The sequence below is a fragment of the Diabrotica virgifera genome, chromosome 6, assembly GCF_917563875.1.
Source record: "Diabrotica virgifera virgifera chromosome 6, PGI_DIABVI_V3a".
NCBI lineage: Eukaryota > Metazoa > Arthropoda > Insecta > Coleoptera > Chrysomelidae > Diabrotica > Diabrotica virgifera.
The window spans coordinates 167,855,709-167,875,466 of NC_065448.1; the positions used below are offsets into that span (position 1 = coordinate 167,855,709).

Below are 19,758 nucleotides of genomic sequence, written 5' to 3' on the forward strand. Positions count from 1 at the left end.
AAAACGAAATAGATTACATCCTTACAACACAAAAAGCCATCATCAAAGATGTTACAGTACTGAACCGTTTCTCAACCCCTAGTGACCATAGACTTGTCAGAGCCAAACTCAGCATTAATAGCCAATTCGAAACGAAAAAGAAAATGGAAAATAGATCGAAACTAGATATGGGAAAACTTAAGAAAGCAAAAGAGGAATATAAACAAAAAGTAAGGGAAAGTATACCCAAAATATCGACAAAATAAATCAGCTATTAACCGATACATTAGCAAAGGCGGGAAAAGAGCACAAACAAGAATAAAAAAGGAAAACTACATATCTCAGGAAACAAAAAACCTCATGAGCAAAAGAAAAACATTAATAGAACAAGATGAGAGAAACACAGTAGATTACAAAGAGGTAAACAAAGCTATCAGAAGGAATATCAAGGAAAGTCAAAGGAGAGTACAGGAAGAAAAAATAGGAACAATTGAACAAAATAAAAATATGAAGGGCTTAAAACCACAGCTTGGAACCATACAGATTAATAGTATAAAGAACAAAGAAGGTATAGATACCAATGATATAGAAGAAATTATACAGATTATTTCATTTATAGGAGATTCTGACCAATAGAAAAAGCTACAGACATGCAAATTAAGGTGAAAATTCCACACCTGTAATTTTGAACCAATCAAAATACGTTATTTTGACAGATCACCATGGCAACGGAGGTATTTTATAGGAAATTTTTTGCTCGTGGGGTACCCAACAGCGAATTATAGTGGAAATTTTTTGACGTTTACAATAACAGAACATTTTTGACAGACTGGTTTTTATTTGTTTACATAATTTAGTTTTGATTCATTTTCTATCACTTGTAGTTACTCAAAACTTATGTAAAATTGAAGAATATACTATTTTCTATCTTGAAATGGTATTCCCATGCAACTACAATGAGTAGAAATTACGAATTTGAAAGCCTAAATAATTGCTGACAAAGCTATGGCGCGCTATTAATCTGTTCATGCAGCTTTGGATTTTCAAATGCAAATTTGGTGTGGAATTTTCTTACCGAATACCACGCGAAGTCAAATTAATATCCGGAAATTTTTTTTTGATCATGAATATTTTTAGAAAATTTTCCTCGTCTGCGACTCGGGAAATTTTCAAAATATTCATGATCTCAAAAAAATTTCCGGAAATAATTTGACCTCTAGTGGTATTACTAGTGATAATTTTTGATAATCTCCCGTCGTTAAGCATATTACGTCAGATGCCCTTCGTTGCTACGAAAAAATACATTCAGTGACATTAATGACAAATGTTTTAAAAATTATAAAAGTGATGACTTTCAACCGTCAAATACATATTTATAACAACTGTGTGTTTAATTTCACTAATTGGTACTTACATATATAAATTACAATAAAATTTTGGTTTTGAACAGTTTTATTCATGAAATAATCGCAACAAATTGCACTCGAACTCTAAAATTAATGTAGAATTTTTGCCCTCGTGACACTTTGACATAATTTCACTCGCCTTCGGCTCGTGAAATTAAAACTGCCAAAGTGACACTCGGGAAAAATTCAATAATTTTAGAGCTCTTGTGCAATTACTACTGATAACACAAGAATATTATAAAAACCTCTGCAATACAAAACAGAAACCAACACAAGAAATCCTTAAGCAACTACAAATAAAAATAAAAAATGTCAATTCCGACTTACAACCAGAAATCAGTAAGAATGAGATAAAAAGAACATGAAGAATAATAAATCGCCAGGAAAAGACGGGATAACTGTAGAAATGCTAAAAAATGGTAGGGAAACAACTAGAAAAGTTTTGTACATATGTACTTATGAATAAAATATTAATGACAAAACAAATACCCAACATTTGGAACGAAGCAGTAACATTGTTACTATTTAAGAAAGGAGATAAAAATAATCTAAAGAATTACAGACCCATAACTTTACTAAATGTGATGTACAAACTATTAACCAAGATATTAACAAGCAGATTAACAACTAATTTTAGATGGATACCAGGCAAGAGAACAAGTCGGATTTAGAAAGAGCTTCAATACAAGTGACCACCTTTTAACGATGAAGATATTAATCGAAAAAGCTAACGAATATCATATCCCGCTATACATGGCATTTATTGACTTCGAAAAAGCATTTGATAGTGTGGAACACTGGGCAGTAAAGAATTCCCTACAAAACAGCAGAATAGACTACATATATACCGACTTAATTACAAATATATATGATAAGGCAACAACTATTAAGCTAATGAAACAAACGGAGCCTATTAAAATAAACCGAGGGGTAAGACAAGGAGATACCATCTCGCCTAAGCTATTCAACCAAGCGCTAGAAGATGTGTATTGATATTGTATTAATAACAGAAAGAAGTGAAGAATTACAAAGAATGGTGGAAGAACTAGATAGAGAATCGACAAAGACAGGACTGAAGATGAATTACAGTAAAACAAAAACCATGACCAATCAACAAGAAGAACTAATAATTACAGTGACACAAACAAGAATAGAACAAGTAAAAGAGTATATATATCTAGGACAAATCACTAGATTAAATAAATAAAATCAAACCGAAGAAATAAAGAGAAGAATAAGATTGGCCTGGGCATCATTCGGAAAACTGTCTTATATTCTAAAGAAGAGAAAATACCCACAATACCTAAAAACAAGAGTATTCAATCAATGTATACTCCCTGTTCTAATATATGGCTCTCAGACATGGACGTTTACAAAAGAAAATATGGAAAAAATATCAAAGACAGAAAGATCCATGGAAAGACAAATGCTGAACATTAAACTATCAGACAGGAAAAGAAACGAATGGATCCGTAACAAAACAAAAGTGAAAGGTGTCTCTACCCAAGTAGCAAAGCTTAAATGGAAGTTCGCCGGACACACCCTACGGCAGAAGGATGAAAGATGGACTAAGATGATTATACATTGGAGACCGTGGAAGCACAAACGAAAAAGGGAAAGGCCACAGATGCGATGGTCGGATGACCTGAAGAAACACACTGGGTCAAATTGGATGCAAATTGCCCAAGATAGAGAGGCATGGAAGAAGGAAGATGAGGCCTATATCCAAGGATGAATGTTTAGGGCTCATTAGATAGATAGAAGCTAAAATTAAATTATGTCTAAAAATAATTAAAAAAAAAACAATAAAAACTCGTTATCTTACTTAGGCTAGATCAATGTCAAATCACGTTCAAAGAAAAAAAAAATAGCTCAAATTACTTGGAAATAAATTTTTAAACTAAATCTCTTCAGTCTTCTTCACGAGGGTCCATATTTCCATAGGACGGATATTAGGAATAGGGATTTTGGATCGAGCGTGGACAGGGCTATAAAATAAAAAAACAAGATTAGAATAAATTATTTAATCAAACCATCATTACCATTTCGCCCTTTTACCCCAGTCTTTCGGCGTCCAATGTAAACATTTTGGGTCTATTCTAATTTTCCTACTCTCCATGGCTTTCTGTTGGCTTTGTATAGTTTCTTTTCCTAAGGTAATTATGTACTGTCCTTTATAGTAGTTGATGAGATTTAAATTTTGTAACGTGGATATCACATCCTCTTTCTTTATACTAGTCAGCTCACAAATTTCACTGAAAATTACAAACAAAAAAGTTACGTTATGTAACGATCCAAAAAATTTAAGCTAATATTTTTGTTTAATTCAGAACGCAGTAACTTTTAATGCGATCCTGTATAATGTTTCTAATATTGTGCATGTTTCAATTTTGTGTCTTAAATCTATTTATTCGGACGAAAGTTTTTTATAAACATCTTAAAACCTTCGAAGAAAATAACACTTTAAATATTTGTTTACAATAAGAACCGTGAGGAGAAATAGAATAAATATCCAATGTTTATCACAGCCCAAATTGCGTCTGATAGCTTTTTTCTATTGGCTGAATTAAACAATTCGATAATCAAAGCTCCTCAAGGCGTGGAATCGCTGAGAAATATAAATAAAACTGGTACGTTTATTTATATTCCAGAGATGAATCGATTTCATTAATTGCGAATTTCTAGTACCGGTCATATGCGTCCGTTTTGAGTAGGTCAAGGGCTATTTTATCGCATAACTTTTTTGTCTTTAATTTTTAAGAATTTTTAACTTTAGATTATTAAATTATGAGGTATTTTAGTACTAAAAGTTACTCATGGTATAAGTTGGTAAAATATACCGTTTTTTTTAATTTTTTTTTTAAATTCAAAAAACGAAAAATTTTCAAATTGATTTTTCTAGAAAACGGTGTGTCCTACCGACTTAAATCGGGAGTACCTTTTAGTACTAGAATATGTCACAATACAATAATCCAGTATCAAAAATGCTTAAAAGTTAAAGACAAAAAAGTTATGCGAGAAAATAACCGTTGCCCTACCCAAAACGGACGCCTATGAACGATACTAGAAATTCACAATGGATGAAATCGATTTATCTCTGGAAGATAAATATGCGTACCAATTTTTGTTTTTCTAAATAGAAGCGTTCTGGAGGTATTTAAGAAAAACTAATTACCAGACGCCATCTTTAAAGAGCTCTAGCTCCCTTAGGAGGCATTTTCGGACTAGATGAATTGGGTTAAAATGTCTTAATATGAGGAATCTCCTGTCTTCGTTTGTCGGTAGAGTTTCTGGACACCCTATATATTATGAGTATGTATAATAGCATAGGATGCACGCAACGCGTATATAATATAGGTATAGCACTTCTTTTCGGATGAGGAAAACGCATTGAACTCGCGACGGTTATCACTACGGCGAGATATTAGTAATTTATATACTATAATTTGAATTGCGTATAAGTTCGACCGACGTTATAAAGGTTTGAGGAGGGATATAGTCTGTAAGTGTGTACCCGAAGGCGCTTGGTTCTCAAGAAGTTTTCACTTCTGTCGGCACTCCCCGAGTGCCTTAAAATTTTTTTAACATTTCAGGAGTACTTGACTTATTTGTTCCATTGTTACGTGATATTTATTTATATGTATATAGGGTGAGGCAGATAACTGGCCTATTAGAAATATCTCGAGAACTAAAGGCAACAGAATCATGAAAATTGGAATAAACGGGTTTTGAAGGATGATCTATTAAATGAAAATATTTTCATCTCTTTGCAACTTCCGGTTATACCGGAAGTTGCTTATCACTTCGTTTTTTTAAAATGGGACACCCTGTATATTTTTACATTTTTGGATTCTCTTCGATATCTTCTTTCTTAAAATATAAGGTTTTTTAACATTATACAGGGTATTTTAAAAGATAATTACGTTTTTTTATTAATTTCGTAGCAACATTTACACCCTGTAGAATTGTAGTAGTTTGACATATAAAACTCTACTTACGTTCAAATGATTTTTAATACACTCTACTATTGTTAAGAATCATTAGTATAGCTAAATTTTTAATTTTAGTATACAGGGTTGGTTGAAACTCGGAATGAGTATTTTCTGAGTTTTCTTAAATGGAACACCCTGTATTTTTGTATTGTAGTGAAATTATATTTTATAGTACTTTTTTATTTCTTAAACATTCTTAAACATTCTTAAACAAAATAAATACATATTAATCCAGACTGGTCCTTAAAATTACCAATAATGGTTTAGCTATCGAAATACCTACTTAGTTAAGATTGTTGGTGCGATTAACAATTAAGCACAAATTAAAGCAGTTAGGTATAGGGAATGCTTAAGAAATAAAAAAGTACCATAAAATATCATTTCATTACAATACTAAAATACAGGGTGTTCCATTTAAGAAAACTCAGAAAATACTCATTCCGAGTTTCGACCAACCCTGTATACTAAAATTAAAAATTTAGCTATACTAATGATTCTTCACAATAGTAGAGTATATTAAAAATCATTTGAACGTAAGTAGAGTTTTAGATGTCAAACTACTACAATTCTACAGGGTGTTAATTTTGCTACGAAATTAATAAAAAAACGTAATTATCTTTTAAAATACCCTGTATAATATTACAAAACCTCATATTTTAAGGAAGAAGACATCGAAGAGAATCCAAAAATGTAAAAATATACAGGGTGTCCCATTAAAAAAAACGAAGTTATACGGTATAACCGGAAGTTGCAGAGATGAAAATATTTTCATTTAATAGATCATCCTTCAAAACCCCTTTATTCCAATTTTCATGATTATGTTGCCTATAGTTCTCGAGATATTTCTAATAGGCCCTTTATTTGCCTCACCCTGTATATTTTGGTTTTAAGAGTTTTCTTTGTTTATCGAAGAAAAGACAAAGTGGCGCCCTTTTTGGCAAATTGTTTTTATTCGCGGTATGCAAGTAGTTGGAAGGGATACGTGAAACGATCGTGCGCGTCGGAGAAATATTGCAACTTTCTTAAATAATTCATATTGTCAATTGAAATTGTCAAATTGACGTACATTTCATATATACTGTCACTGGAGAAGAAAAATTATATGTTGCTCCACAATATTGATATGATATGCAATTATTATATAAAGGTAAATTTAATTAATTGTATTTTGCTTGCAGTACTGCATTTTAATAACTAATTTTATTTACTACATACAATTGTTTACTTTTTAATAACACAACTTGGATCTTATTTTTTCTTCTTATTATTTTTTTGGGCTATGGCCTTGACAATTATCCAGTAACCAGGACTAATATAATTGGCCAATATAATTAAAAGTGCGAATAAAGTTGCAGAGCGTAGAAATAGGTGTCGCTTTGCCGAACTTGCACGGTCCCAATAGTATTTTTACTACAAAAGCAAAGAATACATATCTCCCAAGAACCGACACAAACGGATTATCTATGAACTAAATTTTTATGCGCATGTGCCAGATCGGCCATTTCTCAATTTGTATGAATAGCAAATAATTTTGGTGACATTTGTCTTGTACAGGATCGGCGTTTGTTGTCACAGTTGTTTGTTTGGCTTGGCTTGGCGTTAGTATTTTGTTTTTGTATCAGTTTGTAGCTCATAATATTTTGTATAGACTTATTTTCTATATATATTTTCTTATATAGCCTACAACTATTAATTGTTATTTTCCAACATTTATACAATTTAATTCTTTTTGAGATATCTTGATTATGTGAATTAATTATTTTAAGTTTTTTCATGAACTATAAACTATCGTATAAAAAATTAATTTTGTATTGGAATTTCACAAAAAATTTGAATCTAAAATATCATACAAATTCTCTAACCTTTCTTTAACCTCTACTGTACCAAATGCATCTGCAGGAAGAGCACAAAGTCATATTTTATATGTGTTCATTCCACAAGCCACGTGCTGTGTTTAAAAAGTTGAGAATCCAATACTCACAAAAACTTCCATGTACTTTTATCAGCAAACCTAAATTAAATTTAATAAACTATGTTTCATTAAATTGTTTCTGTAGTTTGTATAAAACAATAACTTAGGTCAAATATATAAAACAATTTATACTGACTACTTGAAATTCAGGATTTTCAGGAGTAACATTATGCAGGGTGTCCCGAAAAGAATGGTCATAAATTATACCACACATTCTGGGGTCAAAAATAGTTCGGTTGAACCTAACTTACCTTAGTACAAATGTGCTCATAAAAAAGTTACAGCCCTTTGAAGTCACAAAATGAAAATCGATTTTTTTCAATATATCGAGAACTCTCAAAGATTTTTTATTGAAAACGGGCATGTATCTATATTATGACAGGCCCACCTTAAAACCAAATTATAGTGAAATTTGTCCACCCCATAAAAAATTTATGGGGATTTTGTTCCCTTGAACCCCCCAAACTTTTGTGTACGTTCCAATTAATTCATTATTGTGGTACCATTAGTTGAACACAACGTTTTTAAAACTTTTTGCCTCTTAGTATTTTTTCGATAAGCCAGTTTTTATCGAGGCGGCTACTTTTTTACTATATTTACATAAAAAATTTATGGGGGTTTTGTTCCTTTAAACCCCCCAAATGTTTGTGTACGTTCCAATTAAACTATCATTGTGGTACCATTAGTTAAACACAGTGTTTTTAAAACTTTTTTGTCTCTTAGTCTTTTTTTGGTAAGTCAACTTTTATCGAGATGTGGCTTCTTTTTCAAAATATACCAAAAAATTTAAGTTATAAATAAATTTTCAGATTATTAACAGGTGTCTATAATCATACTTAACCATATACAAATAGGTGGTGGATTCGACAAATATTCAAAATATCTCGATAAACACTGGCTTATCAAAAAAGTACTAAGAGGCAAAAAAGTTTTAAAAATATTGTGTTTAACTAATGGTGCCACAATAATAATTTAATTGGAACGTACATAAAAGTTTGGGGGGGTTTAAAGGAACAAAACCCCCATAAAATTTTTATGGGGTACACAAATTTCACTATAATTTTTTTTTAAGATGTTGCTGCGATAAAGATTCCTCGTGCCCATTTTCAATAAAAAAGCTCTAAGAGTTTTCGATATATTAAAAAAAATCGATTTTCATTTTGTAACTTCAAAGGGCTGTAACTTTTTTTGTGTGCACTATTGTATATAGGTAAGTGAGGTTTAATCAACCTATTTTTGACCCCAGAATCAGTGGTATAATTTATGACCAATCTTTTCGGGACACCCTGTATAATTTAGCTAATTCAAAAAGTTTTATCCAATATCACTTGAAATTGTTTCAACATTCAAGTTAATGCTTGATAATTGACAATACACTCTTCATAATAGGTTTACATTCTCTTGATTATACTTGCGTTCCAACAAAAAAAGCTAAAGGCTGCTTTCATATGGAATATAAGCTTCTGACCATAATGATCAAAACGTTTCCATATATATATTAATTAATATATTAATTAAAAAAAAATCACCTTTTCTCTTTTCTCGATTGCTTATTAGTTTTTATTGTATACTATATATATTTTTTTAGTTATTACATCTTTATATTTATAGAAATAAAATAGTACAATACTTATTGGTTTTTTATTTATTTACCCCGATATTCGACTTTAAAGAATGTACTGGCTGGTTTTGGCTGGAATGTACGGAATGTTTTGGCTGGTTTCCAAGACAATAAAAATTGAAAATATTGACATTCGATTTTAACATACAGTTTCTTGTTGTTGATCACGAACATTTGTCATCCAAAAAGAATTGGATTCCGTGACGGTTACAACGGCTGTTATTTTTCGATTATTTTACGAAATAACGAATATAATGAATTAGGAAATATCTCGACAAACAAGTAATTGGTCCTAGGTTTTCACCCAAAGTAATCGAAAGTAGAACTGGAAGTCGATATTGGAACTCTTCGTGTAACTTTGCGTCGATTGATCTACGATTTTACTAATTTTGTCATCTTGTTTTACATTCATATCATATTTTGAGTGACTTTAAAGCAGTACCTACGGTTGTAACTCTAAAACCGAAGTCCGATGTCAAATTTCTCATCTTTAATACCGTCCATGGGTTATAAGCTTTCATTCGACACCTCATTTGTCATTCTATCTGTATTAGTAACTGAGGAGTTGTATTCGCGGTCGGACGGACAGACAGTCATGAAACCAGAAGTATATATTTGTTCTCGTCTTGCGAATGCGCGTCGAATAATATATCACTTTAAAGTTTAAGGAGAAGAACAGGGTTTGGTACAAAGGTCTTATGACCAAGTGCCAGAGACTAACGAGTCTCGCCTGAGTTAAGAAGAAGAAGAGAATATATCACTTGTGCTATTGCGGTGACTTTAAAAGAGTACTTCCGGTCGCATTTCTAAAACCGGAAGTTCTAGGTCAAATTTCCCACCTTTAGTACCATCCATGTATTATGGAGCTTTCATTCGACACCTCATTTGTGATTCTACCTGGTATAGTGACGGAGGAGTTACATTTCCGGTCGGACGGACAGACAGTCTAGGTCAAATGTCTCACCTTGAGTACCATCCATGGATTATAAGCTTTCATTTGACACCTCATTTGTCATTCTACCTGGTATAGTGACTGAAGGAGTTATATTCGCGGTCGGACGGACAGACAGCCTATTAGGTCACACCAAGTCGTTCAAATTCTCACCAACTTGTTCACACTTTTTCAAAATTGGTGAAAACAACAAAATGTATTTTGTATCGTTGTATCAATATAAGCCAAAAAGAATAATTAGTGAATGTCACGCCACTATAATATATTTTATTATTGGTCTTTCAATGCTAAAATCAGGATAAAAAAGGTATTTTATCCATGGTTTTAATCAATATAATTCTCACCATTACTTTGTGTTGTATTTGCAACCTTTTGTAAATCAAAAATAATTCCACCATATTAAGAATGTCAACAAAAGCCGGCTCTGCATGCAACCTTTCTCTCAGTGCAACTAAAATTTTATTGATACACGCCAGAAATGTGCGAGACTTTTCTCAGTGTACTCGCGTGTACACTTGCCAACTCGATACTAAAATTAAGTACATGCTAACAACAAAAGAATCGCCGTCCGTGTCGGTTCTTGTGAGAGATATGTATTCTTTGACAAAAGCGATATTACGTAGGTCAAAAATTTTGACGTAAGAGAACTGTCAAAACATTAGAATGTGACTTTTCATTATTGCCATGTTTATTATAAATATGGCAATAATGAAAAGTCACATTCTAATGTTTTGACAGTTCTCTTACGTCAAAAATTTTGACCTACGTAATATCGCTTTTGTAGTAAAAATACTATAATTTTCTTTTTTTTTCTCCAATTTTATTTTTGTTTATGTACTAATGTTTATTTTTTAACCAGGAGGAGTAAACTAAAAAGACAGATTCACACCCAAGAAAGTCACTAGAATAATAACCAAATACATCTTCTTGGTTGATCTAGTCGGCCCTCAACGGTAATCCATAAATATTATATTAAATTAATACGTCGCTAAAGAGTTCCAAAAACAACTGTTTTTTATATAAAAGCAGACTAACAATCTAAACATTAAAGGAATAACACAGAAAACACAAAATAAATCGCCGAAATAACTTAATTAGCCTATGAAATGTCACTAGTGTCAACATTTGATAAATGTCATTAGTGTCAAAATTTTATAACAGTGGAGTAAACTTGCCTGCGGTTGGACCAATTACAAACAAGCAATACAGCGCGGTAAATTTGAATCAATCCTCTTGCTTAAAAAACAAACATTAGTAAGAATGATCCAAAGAACCACCCCCACATCTCTTCCAATTCTGAGCAACTCAGCCTTCGTTCTTTGTGTGGTAAACATCTGTTAATTACCGTTGAAGTTATTTGACAATATTTACGTGACTTACTTTATTGTAATTTGAGGTTTTTCATTTTCTCCTACTGGCTTCATGGAAAGTAAAATTTCCAATATTGTTTGTGCCCAATAACTACGATAAGATAACAGTCCCAAATCTGACAGGGGCTTCTCCGGAGAACCGGTTTTACCCTCAAATTTAGATAATTCGTAACCTAAAACATCATACACCACATTATTTACATCATAAATACATGAAACATCAAACATAAAAAAGAGTTTTTCAAAAAGTTACCAAGAATAACGTACGTCGGCGTATGAATAAACAAAAAGAATTACTAAGAATGTTTAAAGGGAGGAAAATACAGTACTAGGGTCACGTGTTGAGAGGTGAAAGATATGAATTACTTCAAATCATGTTAGAGGTAAAGTACAGGGCAAAAGATCAGTAGGTAGACGCCAGAACTCATGGCTGAAAGAGCTGAGGACATGAGTTTGAGACAAAGACGGAGAAAATACAGAAATATTAGAAGAAAAATGGGGAAAATTTAGAAATGCAATGATAAATACAACAAAACTAGTAATGAGGGACCACAAGAAACAATAGGAAAAAGAAACGGCCACCATGGTGGAATAAGGAGGTAAAAATTGAAATAAAAGAAAAAGAAGAAATTGTGGAAGGAAAACATACAAACAAAAAGCAACAAAAATGTGAAAGATTCAACAGTAAAGAAGACGTCAAATGCTTTATAACCCTGAAAAACCTACAAAACAACAAAGAAATAAATCTAAAACAAATAGAGATTGTTAATAGAGGTCGCTATAGCGTCTTAATGTTAATTATATTTTGTAGTTGGCATGAATGGCAGATATTTATTTTTCGATTCAGAGCATCATTACATATGCTTTCCTGACGAGAACAAGAGTTCGAAATGGTCCATAGAAAGATGGTAATGATCTCTGAATCGAAATTAAATATAATGCCTTTTATCTACCCACGGTTTTACTCACGTATCGAGTACTAGGAAGTAGATTTGTTGATCTTTACCTCGGTGAATTGATATGTTGTGGAGTGCAACTATGTAGACTCCCCATGTCTCTACATTCATCACCCTTTTCCTTGCAATTTTTAGAAGGATGGGAATAGGTATAAGAGAGAATCTGTTTCCGAACTAAGAAATCCAAAGATTTATTGTTTTTAAACATTTATTTGTTTAAAGATGGAGTCTTTTGGGTTTCGACATTTTGTTTCTAAAACAAATACTTAGGGCCGATATTTCAATAGCTACTTAAGCTTTTGCTGAGCTAAGCCTGTGTCAAAAGTTAAGGAGAAGCTTAAGCCGGGTGCCGTATTTCCATCATTTCCTTAACTAAACTGATGCTCAACTGTAAAGTCAATTGGTTTGGTACCTCTGAACACGTCAAAATGCCAAAACTAACTGTTCTGAGGTAAAAACCACTACTGTTGACGTTTAATTTTATCTTGTCATCGGTATCAATGTCATTTACTTCACTAATTTTGTGTACATGGTGCATGTGTTATTAGTTTATTTTATTGTCGATATTTTCTCTGGTTATATTGTTATTGTTATTTTGCATAAGCAATATTGTTATTGTCTTTGTAATTTTGTTGATATATTCCTTAAAATGTCAAATTCGAATGTAAGTTTATTTTTGTAAAATAAATATACCTACCAAGCATTGTAGAAATAAATAATTTTCATGTGCCTACACCTTCCAAAAGTAGTAAGAATTTTAATAATCGTTATTACGATTAATAAATTAATATATTAATAGATTATTTAATAATCTAATAATAACATTATTACTCAAAAGTTGGTTTTCAAAATAACTCTCTAATTAATAATCTATAGAAATAACCTCAAAAAACAGAAAACAAATTTTAAGCAAAGGCTTAAACCAACTCCTGCGAGAGCTTAAAATTATTTGGTTTAAGCCTAGGCTTAAGCCTCAAATTGAAGTGGAAATACAGGCATCTAAGCTTAAGCAAAGGCTTAAAGTAAGCTTTGGCTTAAGTGAGGTTGGAAATACCGGCCCTAAATGACCAAAAACTAAACAATATTAAGTGATGACAAGGATATAATGGAAAGACGAAGAGAACATTTTGAACAACTGTTGAACAAAGAGCAAGGCAAATCAAAAGAAAGTGAAAACGTGGCAGATCAGATAAAAATACTGAGAAAACATAGACTAAGAGCTGGAGCCGAAAAATCATCGTCATAAGTAATATGGAGTTTTTTCTTTGAAATGCATCCATTGTATATTGATAATTATGATCCCTTGCAGACTGACACCTCAGTGGATACAGGAAGTAGCAGTAAGGAGTGAAAGTGGAAAATTTTCAGAGAAAAAATCGTCATCGCTAATATGCTTAAAATTTTTCCAATTTATCACGGGACAGCAATTTAGGGTCCTGATTACATACGTGGTATGAGCGGATTATTATTAATTTATACATGGTGTCCCAAAAGTAGCGGGGCGGGTAAATATTTCGCGAAATGAACATCGGATCGAAAAACAGAAAAATACGTGTTCAATATTTTTCAAAAATCTATCGAATAACATCAAACACGACCCCCCATAACCAACTTTTTTTCGAGACATTTTTTCAAATTGTGGATAGCTGGCGCTATAATCAGAAAAATCGACTTATGGTGATACACTAGGTAAATTATACAAACGGTCTAATGTCTCGAGAAATACACTTTCAAATGAAAAACCAAAAACACCCGTTTCATATTTTTCAAAAACCTATCGAATGACACCAAACAGTACCCTCCACGTCCAACCCCTGGGAGTTGGGCGGGGATAACATTGAAATCTGAAATACAGACCCCCATTTTTTATTACAAAGCATTCCTCATGAAAAAATAAGTAACATTTATTCGAGACATTTTTTAGAATTGTTGATAGAGGGCGGTATAATCGAAAAAATAAGATTTATTAGCGCCATCTATCAAGAATTCTAAAAACTGGTTTGAATAAATGTAATTTATTTTTTCGTGAGGAATCCAAATCTGTAATAAAAAGTGGTGGTTCCTATTTAAGGTTTTAAAGTTACCCCCACCCCACCTCCAGGGGGTGGAGCGGGGTATCTTGTTTGGTGTCGATCAATAGGTATTTGAAAAATATTAAACACGTATGTTTTTGGTTTTTCATTTGGAAGGTACTTCTTAAGATATTAAACTGTTTCTATAAATTACCTAGGGCCCTAGGGTATCACGATAAATCGTTTTTTTCCGATTATAGTGCCATCTATCCACAATTCGAAAAAATGCCTCGAATAAAAGTTGCTTATTCTCGTAAGGAATCCAAATGCAATAAAAAATGGGGTTCCTACTTAAGATTTTAAAATTACCCTCCACGCCACCTCCGGGGGGCGAAGTGGAGGGGTCGGCTTTGGAGTCGTTCGATAGATTTTTGAAAAATATTAAATATGTATTTTTCAGTTTTTCGATCCGATGTTCATTTCGCAAAATATTCGACCGCCCCGCTACTTTTGGGACACCCTGTATAAATTAATAATAAACCACTCATAGCACGTATGTGATCAGGGCCATAAATTGCTGTCCCGAGATAAATTGGAAAATTTTTAAGCATGTTATTGATGACTATTTTCTATCTGAAAATTTTCCACTTTCACTCCTTATTTTGCTACTTCCTGTATCCATTGAGGTGTCAGTCTGCAAGAGATCATCATTATCAATATACAGCTGGTTCCTAAAAAATCTGATATCTTAAAGCGTATTTTGTAGAAAATTAAGCAGTGTATTTTGAAGGATAAATGTGACTTCCCAAGGTTCCATAGTGTTACCTTGGCAAGTCTACATCCTGGCCCTTCTTCCAGCTTTTCACGGTTTGCGTGTGGGAGTGACATTTGACAATTTCCGCGATTGTTGCAGTTGACCAGCCAAAAAGATCACCAGGTCCTAAGAGTCTTAGGACTGCTCTGCCGTGCTAAGCCGAAAGGCGGTAACTGATTTTTTATCGAAAATGAGATTGTTGTATTTCTACGTAGAACAGGGTATTTAGAATATTTTTACCAAGTCCTTGGAGTTGTAGAACTATTATAATGGGTATCTAGAATATATTTACAAAGTCTTTGGAGTTGTAGAAGCATTATAATATAATGAAAAATACCTAGAAATACAAAAATGTCATTTTCGATAAAAAATCAGTTACCGCCTTTGGGCTTAGCACGGCAGTGCTGTCTTCCTAGCTAGCAAGTCAGCAATGCGGTTGCCTTTATTTCCGTTGTGTCCTTTAACCCAGCTCAGGATGATGTTTGTACTATCCGAAGCCCTACTCCATTACTAGCCCTGATATGACACGTGTCTGTTCAGGGTTAGTAGCGCTTGTCTGCTGTCTGTGCATATTATTATGATTTTACCGGCTATACCTTTCCGGGTTATCTCTTTTGCGGCTATGGAGATACCAGTAAATTCATTCTGAACTACGCTGGCATTTTTGCCCATATCCCATTTTAGTCCAGGGTAATAAGGTTTTTTCCATGATACTTGAACAACCAGGGTACTGAAGCGTTTTTTCGACAGGTAATACCTATAAGAGCAAATTGTAACTATTTCCTGCGTAGGATCTGGCGGCCATTTTTATTTATAAACAATTAAGTGTCAAAAAATGGCATTTTTCACTTTTTTTTTTCAAATCAATGGAAAACAGGGAAACTTATGGTTTTTTTAGTACAAATATCTTCGAGATTATGGAAAAAGCTTTAAAATGACGTATTACAAAGTTTGATATACTTCATTTATTGTTAATATAATTGCGAAAAAAGGTCGAAATTGCAAAAAAAAAATATTTTCTCAATAACTGTTGTAAAAATTAGTATACAGCTTTGAAATTTTTGTCAAATAAGGGTTCTTCGGTGCTTAATATGTGATAAAAATTTCAAAGCGATTCATTCAATGGTTTAAATTTTATTCAAATTGTTTATCCCAGAGAGCATTTTTTTTGCAATAACATATGTAAGTCAGAAGAAAATTACGTTAGAACCATTCCACAGGTGTCAAATGAAAAACCATGAGCTATATTTTCAACTTGGTTTAAAAAAAGTGAATAAAAAATTCATTTATTAGTAATAATACTCTGGGCTAATTAGCAAAATTCATGGAAAAGTTATTTACCAGCAATTTTATTGCTGGAATCGAATTATAAGATTCTATATATTAATAATATAGGTATGCAAAGCCCGCAGATAGTGTGCTACTTTTTTTATAAACAAAATGGCGCCGACAAATCGTATTTTTTTCAATTATTGCTCTATAACTCCGAAGATTTTAACTTTACAACAAAAACACCCAAATAAAAATTGACCGCAATTAAATTCTGCATAGAGATATGTTTTTCACGATTGGCTCCGACGAAAATTTTCCTCGGAAAATGCGGGTTTTCCTAACAAAAACTATAATTTTCAAATAAAGTTTTAGGTAAGTAATTATTAATCAATAATTAAATAACTTAGTGATATCAAAGATTTCTTGGTATAGATTGTAATTCCAGAAGCCGGTGAAAATTAAACGAATATTTTAGCAACAATTCAATTGTTAATTAACAATTTACGATAGCAATAATAACCAAAATAATCATGATACATTGATCAAACTTATAAAGATTATAAAGACGAAATGCTTGTTCAATATTTTATCGACAAAATATAAATTTTTCTTTTTTTTTGCATAATCTTTAAAATTTGAAAAAAAAATAGTTATAATACGTTGGTCTAATTAGTAAAGTACAAAGAAAGGTTATTTACCAGCAATTTTATTGCTTTAATCGAATTATAAGATCCTATATATTATTAATATAGGTATGCAAAGTCCACAGATAGTGTGCTACTTTTTTTATAAACAAAATGGCGCCGACAAATCGTATTTTTTTCAATTATTGCTCTATAACTCCCAAGATTTTAACTTTACACCAAAAATACTCAAATAAAAATTCACCCCAATTTAATTCTACATAGAGGCACGTTTTTCCTGATTTGCTACGACGAAAATTTTCCTCGGAAAATGTAGGTTTTCCCAACAAAATCTCGAATTTTCAAATAAATTTTTTGGGCCAGTAAATATTTATCAATAATTATATAGCTTAGTGAAATAAAAGCTTTCTTGGTATAGATTATAAATTCAGAAGCCGGTTAAAAAGAAACGAATATTTTAGCAACAATTCAATTGTTAATTAACAATTTACAGTCGCAATAACAACCAAAATAATCATGAGACATTGATCAAACTTAGAAAGATTATAAAGGTGTGATGCCTATTTAATATTTTGTCGACAAAATATAAATTTTTCACTTTTTTGCATAATCTTTAAATGTTTAAAAAAATTGTTATAAACAAATTAACATTTCTTAGAAATTGTTTATTATATTCTAATTTTAAAAATACTTAAAATGCGTATTTCATAGGTCTTGAAAATGAATGCTTTAAAAAAAATTTCCAACCATTTGCAAAAAAGTTAGGAAACAGCAAAATAAATATACGATATCTCCATTGTTTATAATTTGTTTTAATTGTTTCAAAGCTTAAAAGTGAGTCTATGGTACAATCTAATTACTCACAAGGAATGTCAAAAATTAGTGCAATGGTTATATTTTAATCAAAGATTAAAAATACTTTTTTTTTGTAATTTTTAGCGCGAAAGTAGGCTTGATACAGAGCCGGAGATAAAATGTTCACTCGAAGCGACTGACACGCTTAAACTCGCGTGAGTTGTGTATGTGGGCGGGTAGCTACGGTACTGTATTATTCTACTTTCGCGCGTGTAAATTACAAAAAAATATATTTATAATCTTTAATTAAAATATAACCATTAAGCTGATAATCGATATTATTTTATAAATAATTAGCTTGTACTTTAAACTCACTTCTACGCTTTGAAAGAATTAAAAAATATATTAACACCGTAGTAATCGTATGTTTACTTTGCTGTTTCATAACTTTTTTGCAAATGGTTGCAAAAAAGTTTTAAAGCATTTATTTTCGAGATATTTGAAATGCGCATTTTAGCTATTTTTTAAAATTATAATATAATAAAAACTTTCTGAGAAACGTTAATTTGTTTATAACTATTTTTTTTAACATTTAAAGATTATGCAAAAAATAAAAAATTTATATTTTGTCAACAAAATGTTAAATAGGCATTTTTATAAGATTTCAAAGTTTGATAAGTGTATCATAATTATTTTGGTTATTATTGCGACCGTAAATTATTAATTAACAATTGAATTGTTGCTAAAATATTCGTTTAATTTTCACCAGCTTCTGGAACTATAATCTAAACCAAGAAGGCTTTTAAGTCACCAAATTATTTAATTATTGGTAAATAATTACTTATCTAAAACTTTATTTGAAAATTAAAGATTTTGTTGGGAAAACCCGCATTTTCCGAGGAAAATTTTCGTCGGAGCAGATCGGGAAAAACACGTCTCTATGCAGAATTTAATCACGGTGAATTTTTATTTGAGTGTTTTTGTTGTAAAGTTAAAATATTCGGAGTTCTAGAGCAATAATTGAAAAAAACACGATTTTCGGGCGCCATTTTGTTTATAAAAAAAGTAGCACACTATCTGAGGACTTTGCATACCTATATTATTAATATATAGGATCTTATAATTCGATTCCGGCAATAAAATTGCTGGTAAATAACTTTTCCCAAAAATAGCCAATTCTCCGATAATCAGCCCAGACTATAAATAATTATGCAAAAGTATCGTAAATCTTTCCTTATAAACTTTTTATTTTGTTATATAAGAAATTATACATATTTATTACAATTTATTATCAATTATGATATAGATAACATTACTTGGTAGTTGTGCACTTAAAACAGGGTAAAAAAGTTAATTTTTTTGGAAAAAGTTATTGAAAAAGTTTATAAAGAAAAATTGACGATACTTTTGCATAATTATTTATTACTAATAAATGCATTTTTATTCACTTTTTTAAACCATGTTGAAAATGTAGCTCCTGCTCTTTCATTTGACACCTGTGGAATGGTTCTGTCAATTTTTTCTGACTTATGTTATTGTAAAAAAATGCTCTCTGGGATAAACAATTTGAATAAAATTTAAACAATTGAATGAATCGCTTTGAAATTTTTATCACATATTAAGCACCAAAGAATCCTTATTTGACAAAAGTTTCAAAGCTGTATACTAATTTTTACAACAGTTATTGAGAAAATATTTTTTTGCAATTTCGACCTTTTTTCGCAATTATATTAACAATAAATGAGTATATCAAACTTTGTAATACGTCATTTTAAAGCTTTTTCCATAATCTCGAAGATATTTGTACTAAAAAATCATAAGTTTCACTGTTTTCCGTTGATTTGAAAAAAAAAAGGGGAAAATGCCATTTTTTGACAGTTAATTGTTTATAAATAAAAATGGCCGCCAGATCCTTCGCAGGAAATAGTTACAATTTGTTCCTATATGTATTACCTGTCGAAAAAACGCTTCAG

General features: G+C 31.4%; 1 protein-coding gene across 1 annotated transcript in view; it reads right to left on the reverse strand.

Annotated features, from left to right (window-relative positions):
• Positions 1 to 3,394: 3,394 nt before the first annotated feature.
• Positions 3,395 to 19,758, reverse strand: part of LOC126886423 (histone acetyltransferase Tip60) — a 45,730-nt gene continuing 29,366 nt past the window's right edge. The window contains exons 7-8 of the mRNA XM_050653358.1: positions 11,303 to 11,465; positions 3,395 to 3,640 (exon numbers count right to left, since the gene is read on the reverse strand). Coding sequence (XP_050509315.1) covers positions 3,424 to 3,640; positions 11,303 to 11,465 — 380 coding nt within the window. The 3' untranslated portion in view covers positions 3,395 to 3,423. The remainder of the gene's footprint in view (positions 3,641 to 11,302; positions 11,466 to 19,758) is intronic.